The following is a 17,706-nucleotide window of genomic DNA, read 5'->3' as shown; positions in this document are numbered from 1 at the left end:
TGGTCCAATTTCTGTCAGTTGTTGGGTACATGTATGCAGGGTGTCCAGACAAATGACTGTGGTGATCTCTAGATTTGTTCTGTTGTTGTCTCTGGGCACGTCTCTACAGCTGTTGATCCCACAAGTATCACCGGAAGAAATCCTCCTCCAAACATTATCAGGCTGAGTATGGATGTGTCATCTCATTTCATGGTGGTTGTGCTGTTTTGCTAAATTTAAATAATGAGTAAAGTGTTTCCACAAAAAAAAAAAAACAAGCAGCGCTGGATGTAAGAAGACAGATAGGTTGGTGGAGGCAAGTGATATGACTTTGGATCATGGCATCACTTTTTGGACATATGTTGGTGCTTTCAGCCCATGTTTACTTTCACTTTTATGATGCTTAGGTTTCAGGCGGCAAAAGACACAGCTTGTTCCTCCTGAGCCATAGCTGCTGGCTGGTAGCAGGTTGTCTACCAATCAAAAAGTTTGCGGTTCGATACCCGACTACTCCAGTCTACGTGTCCAAGTATCGGGCAGGACACTGAACCCTGAGTCGCCTCAGATCCATTCATCGGAGTGCTTACATGGCAGACAATTTGTTAAAGCATAGAAAAGGCGCTTGTGTGAATGTGTGTGATTCGGTGAATGAGGCTTGAAAAAAGTGATTCGGGTGCTCAGTTAGTGTATAAATATGTATCAGTCCATTTACTATTTCACATGGTTAATATTTAGGCACCTAAATTACTTTGCAGAATTAAAAAAAGATTGTAGTTTGGACAAAAAAAACATTCATTTATCTGATAGTGAAACATGTGTTAGAGAGCTCACCTTCAAAGTTAACCGGGTAATGACTCGCCGGTGGACCTGTTACATATTTTCCTATCACAAAATCCAATACTAACCCGCTGGTCTACTGTTATTGCAGTGACACCAGCACACACATTCATCTCACTGTTAAGGTGAATCCTCATCAGTTTGGAGGTCTTTTCACTTCAGTTTATCCAATACCTTCAAAAATATCTGGTCCTTTATGCTTCCCATGCGTACCTGCCTCTTGCTATCTGTCCACTGTGTGTGTGTGTGTGTGTGTGTGTGTGTGTGGGGGGGGGGGGGGTCCTGTGTCTCCCCAGGGTTTTGGCAACCTGCTCCTCCTGGTTCTCTAGCTCTAGCATCTGTCTCCACTCAGCTAATCAGTCACATGCTGCATTTAAACCCTGGCTCTTTCTCACACTCGTTTCCAGATCGTTCTGTCACTCGCATTGCTCAGGCTCCCTCGTGAATCTCTCCTTCTCTGTTTTGTGTATTGATTTTTTGTTTTTCGTCTGAATAACCTTGGCTCTCCTGTGCCCTAGACCTTTACTTTGTGCCAGCAAGCATCTCAGCATCAAGTGCTCCGTTCTAGTTTGGCATGCCCACTCTGCAGTACTCACAATCCTTGGCCTCTCGATCCAGCCACCCTGAATTTAAGTCGGTCTGAATTACTGTCATAAATCTCTTAAGTTAATTCCAGTGTCACGTCTTGCATCAGTGTCCTGGGAGTTCTGGTTCAAACGTAACACAACATTACCATTAGCGTCAGCTGTACTTTGTGTTTTTGTACACATTATACCTATTAAACATTAGCATATTAGCATTTTTCACTGACAGTGGTGCACTGAGCCAGAGCTGCTAATCTGCTAATGGCCCACAGCTGGTGTGACAGTAGGATCTCAGTCCTGCTCTAAGTCCTGTCTCTGATAAATCGCATTTTTCTTTTCCAGTTTTTGGTATTAAACAGATGAGGCGCAGTGCTTCTCACATTTACCTTACCTTTACTTTGATGTGATAGGAGACAATGCTCTGTATCTTCTGGGTTTCTATTGTATGAATCTATCAACACAACCCTAGGGCTATCAAAACATTCTCAGAATACATTGTGTGCGATAGATACTCAAAGGTGAGCTATGTAGCCCCTGCTAACATGTGTTTCCTGTTTTTTTGCACCTCTTTTTTGGACTTTTTTGTCTGACCTAATCTCCAGGATGGGTTTTCCACGTGCACACAAAAATCATTTCTAATTTGTAGAGAAGCCACATACCACACACACACTCTTGCTCTGATGTGAACACGATTGTGAGATCATCAAAGTGTTCTTTTTGAAGAGCTTTCCTTCTATTATACTTTTATTGTGGTAGTCTTCACAATGTTCCCTTTGTTTATCTGCAGAAGTGGACAAGTGTGTGTTTGATTCTGTTTTATTTGATATTCTTTCCTCAAGCGAGAGATAAACAAGAGTATGATCATGGAAAACATGAATATTTTCAGAGCTTGGCCAGAGTGTTGAATGGAAATATGAAAACAATGATAGGGAGGCGTAAAGTCTTTTTTGTGTCTAATGTGTTCAGATCTCACTTATAATCAGTAAGAAATATAAATTCTTACAAGGAATTTTATTTCCTAACTTTTTCCCTGTTGGCTACAAACAATTTTATGATTTTATTCTTTGATAGGTATTAATATATGATCCTAAAACTGACCTTACATCAAATTTGCAAGTAGACTGATTCTGTATTTAAAATCTGTTTTTAGATTTATTCTTCAGTTTCTCTCAGACTGTTACTGGGAGACACCGCTGAGGCTGCAGCTGAAAGAATAAGCAATATAACTGCCTCTTAAACACTAATGGAATCAGATGCTCATTATAATCCATCAGTTTCTCCCGTGTCTTAATAATAGAGTTCTGATGCTGAGAAGTCGGTTAACTTATACAGGTAGCATTTTGCTAGCTTTCTTTCCTAGCCTCAAATTGGCCAAAATATTATTAATATAGTAGTTTTCTCTAGTCTTACTGACTCACACACTCATAGAGCACTTTTAACTACTGTACAGTGCTTTTCCTCTTATATTGCTGCTTTGTCTGGAGCAGCTGTGTTGATTTCAGTCTGTATTATGTGTTTTACTACTCCAACCATCCATCCATCCATTTTCTTTCACTTGTCCGGGTCCAGGCCATGGGGACGTCCAGACCTCCTCTCCCCAGCCATCTCCTCCAACTTTGCTTTCATGATTAACTCTCTCGTACCAATGTACCCTGCCTGGGATACATTTACCGGGGCCCCTCCCTGGAGCCGGCCCTTTGCACATGGGCCCCAGCCCAAAATAACAACTTAGGCCTGGCCACCTGTTGGCCCTACACTTCCAGGAGTCGCTGTAAAGGTTGGGTGCAATGTATGTTGTGCAGCGGGGGCCATGGTGGTCCGATCTCCTGTTATTGAGGCTAACTATTGGGACATGGAAAGGAGACTGATATAGTTGAGATATAACTGGGCTCACCTCAATGCACATCTTGGGCTCTGGAACCAGTCTCATCGAGAGGGGATGGACTCTGTGCCAGTCTGCAGATTCCCTCAGTGAGAGGTTGCAGGGAAGATGGGTATTCTTGCATCTCCTCGGCCTGCTATCTGAACTTTGGGGATTTTTCCTGTGGATGAGAGAATTATTTCCCTGCACCATCAGGCCGGGGAATGAGTTCTGACTATTGTGTGCTTATGCAGCCTTCTTGGAGTCTAATAGCTTCATATTTTTCTAATATTATAATTTAATCTTTTTTAGTGAAATCAGCAGCTCTGCCGAAAGTAATTATCCATGTTTGTGATTGGTCAGATGCTGCCAACACTACCTCTTTCATCTAAACCCGTAGAGGAAACCCTGAGCTAACTTTTGATGAGTCGATATGAGTTGATAAATAAGTTGAAATTAGTTGAGTATTGTGTATTATCCTGACTGAAGATGTTGGGGTAAGTGCATGCAGATATAAAGATGTTAAACTTATTTTATAGCACAGGCTCAGGACCAATGCATGTGCACTTGAAATTTACTTTGACTCTGCAAGTAGTTTTCATCTGTAGTTGCTTGATAGGCATCCAAAAGTAGTACACAAAGCACTGTTAACACAGGCATGTGGTATAAAAGAAAAAAGCAGTTCATTAACAAATTCACATCATGTATGTTTGTATTCTGTGTCCAGGCCAAGCCTTGTCATTCTCTGAAGAGAGCATAGATCAGCAGTTACCAGATACACAGTGTGGAGCTTCACATCGAGAGTTTCATGTTGCCTCGTGCAGATTGCTCCATCCCTTCAAAACAGGGGTCCTGATCAACCGCTGGCAGCCATACAGTGACCAGGACATGACTGGCAGTGTTCCTATCTGCAGTCACTGCCAACTCTGTTTGTTGCACAGGCCGAGCCAAATACATCGCTGCCAAGATTTGAACCTGGGTGAAAGCACGTTTATTTTAGCCTTATTTCCTCACAACATGAAGGATCAGGGTGCAAATCCCTCTGGGGATTTTTGCTCTCACCATCCTGTCCCCATTAAACAAAGCAAAGTCCGTGTTCACATATACAATTCAGAGTAATTATTTGAACAGTTAGCAAGTATGTGGGAGCACTTTACGTTGTGCAGAGAATTGCAGAATTCAACTTTACAGTTAGCCCTACATTTAAGATCATTGATTCACTAATAATTGAAATAGTCAGTGTTTTGGCTAAATGTGAGTGTACAGAATACTCATATATACATCTTTTAAATAATCATTAATAATAATAATTGTGTTTTTTGTTTGGCTGCAATACATGCAAATCAATAACAGAACCATCAGCAGGTCTGGCAGATCACGTTGTTTGCTTTGGGATGAGATGCTTCGTCTTATCGCCACTTTCCGCGTGAGGCTTGTTATCTGAGTATAGAAATGACTTCTTTTAGAGTTTCTGGCTTTTCTGTTTTTGAAGCTTACAAGTTTGTAACTTATGATGAATTCAAGTGAAAATGTCCTAAAGAGCATATGTAAAAGTTATTTTTTTGTTGCATATAAGCAGAGATGGGCAGTAACGCGTTACTGTAATCTGATTACTTTTTTCAAGTAACGAGTAAAGTAAGGGATTACTATTGCAAAATCAGTAATTAGATTACCGTTACTTTCCTGTAGGAACGCTGCGTTACTGCGTTACTAAAACCGTGAGTTTTTTGCGAGAATGTCTCATGACAGTGACGTAACCGAGTGCGACGTTCGTGACAACAGCTGTGGATAATATATCGAGTACGGAGAGAGTATGAGTGTGCAGCGTTTAAAGCGTGGAAGTACTGACCTTACTTTGAGTTTGATTCCATAAAAGTGACAAAAACATTAGCGTCCGTTGTGCGTGGGAAGAAAACTTCTTTTTACAGCGAAAAAACCCCCTAAACTTCCAAGCAAGCACCGAGTGCGCTACGAGTAATGGGAAATTCACAGAGAAACTCGCAAATTCTTCAACTGACCGCTGCGGCACACCTGCACCAGGGTAAACCTCCGCCTACCCTACTCCTGCTTTACAGGTGAAAATAGAGCAACAGGACCGCTGAGTCTTTGATTTTATTTATTTTCTGCTGTGTTTTACTTGCATCTATTTGAAAGACTGAGTGTAAACACAAAAACCTATTTTATTTTATGTGCTGGAATGTGCAGAAAATAGGTTTAAATATTAAACAAATTTCTTCCAGTCAGAGAATGTTGCATATAATTAAAAATTTGCTTGATGCATAAAGTTAAAAGGTTAAAACTAATAAAACAAGTTTTAAAAAGAGACTTTTCCATTTGATTACATTTTATATGATGGATTATGCAGAAAAAGTAGAATTGGGCTGACAGATCTATCACTTTATCACCTATTCAGGTTGTAAATCGTGTTTTTAAAAAGTAACTAAGTAACTAAGTAATTAATTACTTTTGAAAATAAGTAATCAGTAAAGTAACGGGATTACTTTTTTGGGTAAGTAATCAGTAATTAGTTACTGATTACTTTTTTCAAGTAACTTGACCAACACTGCATATAAGTAACATTCTTGTCATCCAGCCTTAATCCTTTCTACATTCCACTGCTAATGTAATGTACAGGGTGGGCCATTTATATGGATACACCGCAATAACATGGAAATGGTTGGTGATATTAAAGTCCTGTTTGTGGCACATTAGTATATGTGAGGGGGAAAACTCCTCAAGATGGGTGGTGACCATGGTGGCCATTTAGAAGTCGGCCATCTTGGATACAACTTTTGTTTTTTCAATAGGAAGAGGGCCATGTGACACATTAAACTTATTGGTAATGTCACAAGAAAAACAATGGTGTGCTTGGTTTCAATGTAACTTTATTCTTTCATGAGTTATTTACAAGTTTCTGACCACTTATAAAATGTGTTCAATGTGCTGCCCATTGTGTTGGATTGTCAATGCAACCCTCTTCTCCCACTCTTCACACACTGATAGCAACACCGCAGGAGAAATGCCAGCACAGGCATCCAGTATCCGTAGTTTCAGGTGCTGCACATCTCGTATCTTCACACCATAGACAATTGCCTTCAGATGACCCCAAAGATAAAAGTCTAAGGGGGTCGGATCGGGAGACCTTGGGGGCCATTCAACTGGCCCACGACGACCAATCCACTTTCCAGGAAACTGTTCATCTAGGAATGCTCGGACCTGGCACCCATAATGTGGTGGTGCACCATCTTGCTGGAAAAACTCAGGGAACGTGCCAGCTTCAGTGCATAAAGAGGGAAACACATCATCATGTAGCAATTTCAAATATCCAGTGGCCTTGAGGTTTCCATTGATGAAGAACGGACCCACTATCGTTGTACCCCATATACCACACCAAACCATCACTTTTGTTGTTCCAACAGTCTTGGAGGGATCCATCAAATGTGGGTTAGTGTCAGACCAATAGTGGTGGTTTTGTTGGTTAACTTCACCATTCACATAAAAGTTTGCCTGATCACTGAACAAAATCTTCTGCGTGAACTGAGGGTCCTGTTCCAATTTTTGTTTTGCCCATTCTGCAAATTCTGAGCGCCAATCTGGGTCATCCTCGTTGAGATGCTGCAGTAGCTGGAGTTTGTAAGGGTGCCATTTGTGAGTAGCTAATATCCGCCGAAGGGATGTTCGACTAATGCCACTCTCCAGTGACATGCGGCGAGTGCTACGCTGTGGGCTCTTGCTGAATGAAACTAGGACAGCCACTGATGTTTCTTCATTAGTGACAGTTTTCTTGCGTCCACATTTTGGCAAATGCAACACTGAACCAGTTTCACGAAACTTAGCAAGCAATTTGCTGACTGTAGCATGGGAGATGGGTGGTCTCGTAGGGTGTCTTGCATTGAAATCTGCTGCAATGACCCGGTTACTGCGTTCACCAGATATCAACACAATTTCGATCCGCTCCTCACGTGTTAACCTCTTCGACGTGTCAATGGCTGTGAACAAAGAGAAACTTGTCAATAACTCATGAAAGAATAAAGTTACGTTGAAACCAAGCACACCATTGTTTTTCTTGTGACATTACCAATAATTTTAATGTGTCACATGGCCCTCTTCCTATTGAAAAAACAAAAGTTGTATCCAAGATGGCCGACTTTTAAATGGCCACCATGGTCACCACCCATCTTGAGGAGTTTGCCCCCTCACATATACTAATGTGCCACAAACAGGACTTTAATATCACCAACCATTCCCATGTTATTACGGTGTATCCATATAAATGGCCCACCCTGTAGAACACACTGCTGGGTTTTCTACAGCTTTTAAAAAGCTGGACCCCATATGGTGTCAATTATTAACCCTTTAAAGCCGATCGGAGCGGGCACACTCTGTTTTGCGTAACTATTTTTAAATCCCTGTAGAACCGGAACCGCGTAAGCTAGCGCAATAATTTTTTTTGCATATGAAACCGGAGGAGTTGTAGCTACTTACATCTTATGCCATCAGCTTGCCCTAGGTCACAGTTTCCTTCCACACATAGCTTTGCAAAAGCTGCATAAAAAGCGCTTGCAGGAACAAAAACATAATATTCCAGAAACATACTTTGCCGATCCGATCAGCTGTTCATAACACTTCCCACATTGAAATAGAGTCAGCGCGAACGATCGCATGTCCGCCATTACCTGCCCGAAACCGGAAGTGACGTCATTTTCAGGGAAAATGTAGTTTTTTACTTGTAGCCCTTAGAAGCCTATACTGGTGTTTTTATAAGTCATGTTTGACTTTATGCTTTTCTGAATAGTTTCTGTGATGCTTACAACTCAAATTGCACTGCTTAAAATAGTTTATTTAGATGCACATGCTGTTTTCTTTGCAAATTTGCATCATAAGATTGTTTTTCGTTTTTTCTGCAGTATATAAAAATTGGTGTATCTCAAAAATAAAACTATGAAGACACTCAAAATAAATTTCCTGTTGTTGTAAACTAGTTTTTGCAACTTTTTTGTATTTAAAGTTTTGAGGGATAAGCCTCTTAAATTTCTCCAAGTAGAAATATATGTAAAAAAACCAAAAACAATTTTCAATTTTTTTGCACTTTTTTTTGCACTTTTTTTTTATGTCGTTACTATGGACTTAATGCATGCATATTATTAAAATGTGGGCTATAACAGTTGTATTGATGTATAGCAACTTGAAATGCTCCCTAAAATGGCACTACAGTAAAAATATAAAGTAAGCTCTGGCGGCCTTGGTTCTATGGTAAGTCTTAAAGGGTTAAAATTTTGCCTGAAGATGCAGCTTAAAATAAGCACAAGGATAGGTGTGATAGTACATGTTCACGTCAGGGTGTTGTTGCCACTTCACAGCTTTCAAAAGAAGATGAACATGCTATAATTGGCAGGTGTTATCCCTGTACAGCAGTCTCCTACAACCATGTATACACTCAGCTGTGGCTAATTGAACAAAAACTAATTGCAGGTTTTCTGCAGGTTTTCATGGAGGTACCAAAAACTGCAGTTCTTGGAGTGACCTCTTGAGGCTGGTGAGTAAAGCGAGTCAGTCCCCATAGACTGCAGTGTTACAATGCCCACATTACAAGCATTAAAGACATGTAGTCTGTACAAAAAGGATTGCATTAACTAAGGCTATCAACTTTTTAATGACTCATCCATTCATGTGCCGCTAAGACTTAAAGTTGCAACGACTCTGTGACTGGCAGCTGTACCTGACAGCTGTCTGCTAAGTTTCATGTCTGTTATGAGCCAGTGAACAACCAGGTTTGCTGTGTGGGATTATGTGACAAAAAAATCAAAGCCCGCTGTGAGTTACAGGCCAAGAGGTCAGAGCACCAGTTTTGATAAGAGAAGTTATTAGCTTATTTAACATTCACTAGCAGGTATGTGCGACTGTGCATAAATGCTAATGAATCTATGGATACAACTTCCTATCCTTGTAAATATGATCACTCTTAGCTCCTTAGAAAACAACAGGATGGTGGCCAAAATCAATTGGTAATATCATGCTGATGGTGTCCATCCTTTACATACAGTCCGATTTAAAATAAACTGTAAATTTTATTTTAAATTTTGCAACTTGGTTGCAAAATTTGCTTCTATTACAGAAATAGTTCACTGGCATGTTTTTGAAAGCATTTAAAGCTGACTCTGTGTTCATTTTAGATAAGGAAAGGTTAGTTTAAAAGATTATTGGGATTTTCCAGAGGCGCTGAGTCACACTTGACTCTCCTGATTTGCAAAAAGACATAATGATTATGCAAATGAGGAGCTGTGCAATACATTCCATGCCAGAGCATATTGCATAGCTTGTTACAATGAGGAGACGCATGGATATGATTGATCCTGTGAACATAATGGTGACTTGTGATTAGGGTAAGTTCCCAACTAAATGAATGAGAGTCAAAGTAATGTCCTCTCAAGCTCCAAAAACACAGCAGAGTGTGTGTGTGTGTGTGTGTGTGTGTGTGTGTGTGTGTGTGTGTGTGTGTGTGTGTGTGCGCGCGCGCGCACCGGATAATTCAGGTAGTTGAATAGGCTGCGAGAATCAAGTGTGCCATGAGGTTCCTGACAGAATGAACTCTTATAAGTAATACCTACACACACCTGTACACACACACACTCACACACAGCAGTGAATCACTTTTATCAAATTTGAGTGTATCCTGCGCCTTGGGGCTTGTGTTATTTGTTTTTTCCTGTACCCTCCTCGCTCTCCTTTTTTCTCTGTAATTCCCTGTTCTCTTCCAATATCATGCAACTATAAACGTAATTTCTCAAACCTGACTTCTCAAGAACTGAAAAAAGAAAGTCTGATATTTGTTTTTTGTCTCCATTCTTTTAGAAGCCATGTGTCAAACTTTTAATGCATTCCACCGCCATAAAGTCTAGAGAGCACCAAGCACCATAAAATGTCCCAATAAAGAAAAAAATCGGTCTTTTCACTAACTGCTGTAATATGGTATCACTCAGAATACACAGTACTCTTTCTTTGCAGTATATCAGAAAGAGCTGCAGTTGCATCGCGAGCAGACACCTCCAGTTTCCCACCTTTTGAAGCAACACAGTGTACAGAAAGACACAGACCTGAATTCTTGCCTTGCACTTTAAGTAAATCATTTATTTAATGGGACAGTTTGGATGTGAAAATGTCATTTTTATTGGACTATTTTAAATGTGCAAGTGAAGACCCGCGAGCAGGACTGTCCTTTTTTCTCTCTATGTCTGCAGATTCCTCACATAAAGTCTCTCTCCATTATTCAAAGGAAATATCTAATATTCATACCTAAATGAAAGCTGTTCTATAATGTAGTGTGAAAGAGGGGAAAGAGACAAGGGACAAGGAGGAAGAGCTGCAGGTCGCGGGTGTTTGTATGTGTGTGCGTATAAGTAAAAAGGGTAATTTGAGGAATCAGTCAAAGGGAAGAAAAACTGTGCAATGTTTTCCAAAGTGGTCAAAGGACAATCCTCACCCACGTTTGGGCAACAAAGTAAAACAGCCACATGTTACTCTGTGAGTGATATAAGTGGCTGAAGACTAAATACTCATAAAGAAGCTGTTTTGTTATCTTGGAAGTTGTCTGGAGAAAAAGAGACAATTTCTTTTTTTTTTTTTTTAAAGAAAGGACAGATTGACAGCGCTCCTCCCATTCATCTCTGCTGCATGTCAGTTCACACTGTGTGCGATGTAGGGCAATGCTGTCTCACTACAGCGTGTCTCAGTTAAGGGTCATATTCTCACCATTCTTTCCTACACGCCTCAATGACTTCATCAGCTATCCTCCACCTCCTCATCATCTGCCCATGTGTCGCTTTTTCTCAAACGCTCACTTCTGTCTTAAGGCCTTTTTTTTCTGTCTTCATGAGTCTTCGCCTCTCCGTCAATTCCCATCGGTTTCCCCCCTCAAATCTTCCTGTCTGGCGCTGTCTGTCTTTGTCAAGTGTATTTCTCTTCTCACTGAAATCTGTTTGTCGCTTAATCAGTTCACCCAACTCTTTCCATCCCAGCTACTGTCCAGGCTAATTAAGCATAATTCAACCTCCTCCCTAGATTAAATCGTGCTTTCGACTCAACTTTAAGCTTTGATAGACAAAAACGCACACAGTGTTGACAAGTTTAACAGCACTGCAGCTCGTATGAACACAAAAATGTTAAAAAGCAAGCTTTTCAAATGACCGTGTACTCTCTAATGCTAGCTTTGTCAGGGCAATAAACCAAAACAAGCTTAAAGACGCTCAACATTTCAGTAGTGCTGAAAGGCCACTATGAGCAATACTTTTACAATTTAATTTAGCCATTTGATTGGCCTTTAAACTAGAAAAATATGGGTGATTGTAATGTGACTAAACATTACACATTACACAAACACATGGAATGAATAACTTAAAGTCTTGGGAAATAAGGCGGGAGAGCAGCAGTTTAATCTGTAACATTGCCTCTGCTTTTGTCAGACTCCTCAGATGTTCCAGATTAAATCATCTAGGATTACCACCAGTCAGCTGAGAAGGAGATATATATAAAAATCAGTTAGAGCACAAGCACAGGGAGGTATTATGATCGTAAGATACTAACTCTGTTATTAATAAATCACAAAAAAAGATTGAAAATTGACAGCCTCCTTACCATTGCTTCCAGAAGTACACTTAAACGCCATTAGAGAAAGGGAGATGACAAAAGGAATATAAAATATACAAGAAGTGGCAGGAGAGCAATATCATAACAGAGGTTTGAATGAAGGTCCTTGAATGTTTCCCTCCAGGTTTAATTTCCTGGTTTCTCAGTTAACCGCTGGGTGATGATTCCTCCTGATGCTGTGAGAAAGACAGAAATCATTACGCCACAGAGAGGGGAGACTGAGTCAATGTGAACATGAAGGAAATAACAGAAAGACTGCGTGAAACACACCTCGATCTAAAGGAAAGTGCTAAATGAGTGTGAGCGAGTGGAGTAGAGACTGAGTGGAGGGTTAAGGCACAGATGAGGAAGCAGAGAATCAGGTCAAGAATGAGAAAGCCTCACTACTGGGGCTGCACGACAGTCATTTAAATGTATGCATGTTTAAGAAAAAATGAAAATAGCCCGAGGGCAGCCTAATCTGTAAGACAAAGTGAGTTGACATTTTGTGTGTGTTTGCCCACAAGGAAAAGATAAGAAGCTGCTGACAGGCTCGAAAATAGCCGTGTAGGAATGATGGGCTCAAACAAACAACATGCCCCGTCTCTCTCTGACCTTCTCTCTCTCTCTTTTCTGATTGATCTGCCTTTCCCTACAGTCTCTCTCTGTTTACTTCACTTTTTTAAAGCTTAATCTTAATTCTGGTCACTCTTGTTTATCTCGCTCTATGTTTCATATTCAGTCTTTTCCGTGTCCATAGGGACTCAGAGCAATGTACTTTGTTGGATTTTTTTCTCTCTCTCTTTGGGTAACTCAAAAACTACTCAGTTACGGATGGATGTATGGTGGATGGATGGACAAATGTCTGGCTGTTTGTACTGGGATGTGACTGTCGGGCTGTATAAGGGGAGACTGCTGTTTAACGATAAGAGCACAGGAAGGGTTGCCACAGCAACAACTGGGACAGGAAACAGCCTTAAGATATGTAAAAAAGACTTGGATAAAATGGGAAGGGTAGCAGTATTACGACTTGAAACAGCGAACTCTTTTCTACAGATGAATCCAGCAAACAGTGTACATGTTTAGCCTTGTAGTGGCAGTGACAGTGCCATGGGTCACATTAGCTGGTAGCCCTTGTTACTGATGACCTAAGCATTCTACTTTGTTGTTGTGAGGTTGACCTGTATAACATCACACACAGCCGATTCGCTTTAATCTGCTCTGTGTGATTACCACGGCACCTAATAAGGGTCATAGCCCACTAATGTTACACTATAATACCAAAAGTAATCTCTCACCCATCAAAATCATTGAATTCAGGTGTTCCAGTCACTTTCATGTCCACATGTGTATAAAATCGGGCACCTTGACATCTACAATCATTTGTGAAAGAATGGGTCGCTTTCTGCAGCTCAGTGAATTCCAGCGTGGTACAGTGATAGGACGCCACCTGTGCAAGTTCAGTTGTGAAATTAAATACTAAATATTCCACAGTAATCTGTTAGTGGTATTATAACAAAGTGGAAGCGATAAGAAACAACAGGAACTTAACTACAAAGTGGTGGGCCATGTAAAAGCTGACACAGTGTCTGACTGCATTGTGCCAACTGCAGAGTTCAGTTTGGGAATGGCCCCTTCCTGTTTCTACATGACTGTGCACCACTGCACAAAGCAAGTTTGGTGTGGACGAATTGGCCGGACCAGACACCTGACCTCAAACTGAAGCGCGACCTGCGTTTGCAGAACGCGCTTCAGTTTAACAGCAGCTGTTTAACAATCCTCAGCTGGGAGTGATCATAGCAAAGAAATTAGTCATGAAGAGACTGCTAAGAGGTCAGGCAGCAAAAACAGTCTTGGAGGTTTTGGTCATAACATTTCCTTTTAGCACATTAATCCTGCATGATGAAAGATTATGCTTACCTGGCGTGTTTACCATGATTCAGGTAGTAGCATAGAGAGGACGTCAGTGGTTCAATTCTCAAGCTTCTATAGTTCACATGACAAATGGTTTTTAAAGCGGCAATGAAGAGATTTTGTTTTTCTATTTTTATTTTTCCCCAGAGTGAATGACGAAGCAGGAAAAAAATAAAAGCTCAGTCCGATTATCCAGCTGTCCAAATCTTTCCCAAGTTGCTGGACTGCAGCTGAATCACCAGCTCAGAGCAAAGTGGAGGCGGCCCTGAAAAGTGATTGTGGAAAACTAATAAACACTCGATCGGCTCAATTATTTAGCCCCTCCTGAACCTACTAGTGTTACATTGTTCTTAAAAATTGCATTTGCGGTTTCAGTGGTGACCTGTGTGACCTGTGTCCTGTGTGTAAGAAGGTATCTGACAGCTTCTTCTTGTGTTTGCGTTCGCTTTTTTGCAGTTCTCAGTGTTTCTCTACATCGGGTGTGAGGTATCCACTAAAAAACAAAGAACAAACAAAAAAAAACTGTTTTGCAGATTTGCCATTGCTTTGCACAGGTGATCAAACAAGTCATTGTTCCATATCATATCAAACCTGGGCAAAGACCTGATAAAATAATTTTTTGGCTGGGGAAAAATAACAAAACACAAAGCATTCGAGCCAATAATGCTTGAAATATTTTATTTATCAAAACCAACAGACTGATTTTTTTTAATAAAACAACAGAAAAAGACAATAAATTATTTAGGTAAAGCATACAGTTTTGTCTTTAATATATTTTGAATGGAGCAACAGAGGTTGACTTTTGTTCGTTAAAACAGACATCAACAGCTTTTCTCTGAGTTAAAACTACTTAGCCACCTGTTGAAATTCTGGGAAGGGAAACTGAAACAAATCTCTTTGAAAGGTACGATAATCTCAAATGTTCCCAAAGGCCCTCTGTTTGTGTTTGATCTAAGAAACTAGTTAAAGTTTTACGCTGAGATACATGTGATCTGATATTCAAGAGCTGCAGGAGAAAACAAAACAGCTACATGGAAAAAAGAGCATGTCACTGGTGCATGCAACAGTGGAATGTGCTGATAACAGCAGCAAACTGGCAGACACAGGATGCACACGCTCACACACACACACACACACACACACACACACACACACACACACACACACACACACACACGGGTGCACAACCACAGGTCCTGCTACTTTTATAATACATCAATTTGCATGTAAAAACTATTCCTTTATTTTACATGCATGGTCCAGAAACTGCAGCAGCCGATGTCCTTATGCGCTCTAAAAAACAAACCTCACTACTGTTGGTTTTAAAGATTCCGCTTAAGTTGGATTTATTGGAGAAAGTTAACTTGAGTCACTTGTGTTACTTCAACACAATACTATGCATTTAAAAACATTTTAGCCTAAAATGTTGACCTGGCAAAACACAGCATTTTGTTGAAATAACATAAATGACTTGAGTAAACGAGGCACAGTGGCATGGTAAGAAATAAGGTCCTGGCCATCTAGTCAGGGCCTTTGTGTGTGGAGTTTGCATCTTCTTTAAGCGTCTGCATGGGGTCTGTGAAAGTACTCTGGCATTTTCCCACAGTCCAAAGACATGGGTCAGGTAACATAACGAGTAGTTTAATGATTTACTTTCTCCTGGTTATAATTAAGTAACGTACTGCATTACTTTTAAGAAGTAAAAGTGTGTTGGCCACACAGCATGAATTTAACTTGCAGAATGTAATGTCTCTGATATGCTGATTAGTGATGGTGATGACTCTAAGCAGAGTCAATGAGAACCCAACGAGAATCGATAAGAACCAAAAGTCTAACAATGAAATAACACATAGAAATTAAAAAAATATATATTAGCGATTCAGAGATGATTTGGCTTTTGTTTAAAAAAATCATAATTTACGTTTAGATGTTTGTTCTGTAAAGTATCTGTAGTCACTTCTTCTAGTCCCTTCTACATACACCTGTACACTTTTCCAGCAGAGCCTCAGAAATCTGTCATTTTACCTAAACTTACCCAGATTTGTCATTTATTAATAATAATTCATTGTTACAATGTGAGCGTTTCATTTAATTTCTAGCTTTGCTGCTTTGACTCTCCATTAAACCGACAGCTACACACACATGCACACACAGTCACATGCTGAGCATTCACATGCTTGGATCCGCTGCCAGCTCTTACAGACTGTTGGTAACCCTCCACCCTTTAAACAAAAGGACCTCTTCCTGCGCTGCTACAGGGGGACTGACACGCATACATACACTCAAGTGCTGCTTGTGTTATGAGCAGAAATCAAGAACATCGCTCACGGTAATTCCCACAGATCTCTGCAAACTTACAGGGCAGCGTGTGAGACTGTGACACACACGAGCATTTAGAAAATACAAGAAAAAATTTGAATCTATCATAAAAGCATCGCTCTCCTCTTATCCCGACGTGCTGGTGATCTACAAATAGAAGGCTCGATTTCCCCTTTTCCATCAGCCTCCTCTCCTATAAACTTCCTGTTTCCCTCTCTCTTTCCTTTGCTGTGCGTTCAGGGTCTAAGTGTCGCGGTTTTATCCGCGTTAGCAGAATTCCGCTTAGCAGCTGGAATGCCAGGAATGCTTGGAAAATTGGGTATGGGGCAGGAGCCGGATCTGACATTTTCTTTGATGTGTTCGAGTCGGAGGCAGCGAGAGAGAAAGAAAAGAAAGATGCATCAGCTGTGTGGATGGACGGACAGATAACGAGGAGCATGATATCCAGACAAAGTAGAAGAAGCCTCAGGATCCTGTATAAATAACTACAGTTTTTTGGGTTTTGGAAGCCTGGAGTGGATGTGTGTGCATGTAAATGTGTTAATGTGGAGGGCTGTAGTTAGCCTGGAGGTTGTAGTTCATATCAAGATAAAGTGTTATTTTTGTGTAAACTTCCTTCAACCCATCCCCCCCTCTCCCCTTCTGTTTCACACTCACTCATCTCAGCATGCTCCTGGCAGTTGCCTGAAGTTTCTAGAAACAGTCTTATTTAAAACAAAAAATGCAATAAACATGTGAAATAAAAGTAAAAGACTTCTTTTCTAGGCCTTGGAGAAAAATTCAGGTTCAGTTCAATCAGGCTGGCCTCCCTTAAAATCCTTTCATCAAAATGTAAATTTAAGTTTACAACAACGACGTTTTAAAATTTGGGAGGAAAGAAATTGGACTGAGTTTCATGGGGATTTCTTTGGAAGACGTTAACACTCATGCCATACATGTAATGTTTAAATGCAGCACAAACAGTGAAGACAGAAATACCAAGTTGCAGGAATGTTAAATAGCGAACATTGGGATGGGAGTTGCGTTTACAGGATTTACAGGTTTGGTCCATAGACAGAGGAAAGGTAAGTCATGACGCGAGCTGCAGTTTACAAGTCAATTGTTACCTTCTTCTTTGCTGCATGTTTGTCAGCGGTGCTATTATTATATGAAGTTCATTGCAAAATAGGTAGAAAGGACAACTCGTCTAACAGTTCCAGATGTGCCCACCTCAGCGAGGGGGCTGGGAGGGACACGCGCACTCACACTGTTCATGATGTGAGAGGAAAATTTCATCAATGACCCAGCGAACCTTTGGACTCTGATGGCGCTGATACCGAATGGGGTCTGGAGCATACTTCAGCACCTAGAAGAGGCACAGAGGGAAAAAAATGGTAAGGACGCAGAATGGGAATGAAAATGGGCACAAATTATTTCTTGTTTTCCGTCTCGTTGCCAGACGTTGTTTTGTGTTGTCAAGTGATTGTATTTGTTGAATCCTGTTTGAATATAAAAGAGGAAATATCAAGAGGAAGCACACCAGTCGTGACAAAACACTACAGGAGTTCAACAACAACAACAAAAAAAGAGGAACTGCTACCTGAGAGGATT

General features: G+C 40.6%; 1 protein-coding gene across 2 annotated transcripts in view; it reads right to left on the bottom strand.

Annotated features, from left to right (window-relative positions):
- Positions 1 to 14,458: 14,458 nt before the first annotated feature.
- pdgfd (platelet derived growth factor d) overlaps positions 14,459 to 17,706 on the bottom strand; it is a 67,020-nt gene continuing 63,772 nt past the window's right edge. For both annotated transcript variants that reach the window (XM_084950949.1, XM_084950950.1), the window contains exon 7: positions 14,459 to 17,461. In XM_084950949.1, coding sequence (XP_084807075.1) covers positions 17,327 to 17,461 — 135 coding nt within the window. In that variant the 3' untranslated portion in view covers positions 14,459 to 17,326. The remainder of the gene's footprint in view (positions 17,462 to 17,706) is intronic.

Source organism: Perissodus microlepis, chromosome 14, assembly GCF_051167445.1.
Source record: "Perissodus microlepis isolate ML-2025 ecotype Zambia chromosome 14, ASM5116744v1, whole genome shotgun sequence".
Lineage (NCBI taxonomy): Eukaryota > Metazoa > Chordata > Actinopteri > Cichliformes > Cichlidae > Perissodus > Perissodus microlepis.
The sequence above is the reverse complement of the archived record's forward strand: the minus strand, read 5'-3'. Positions and strand labels throughout refer to the sequence as shown.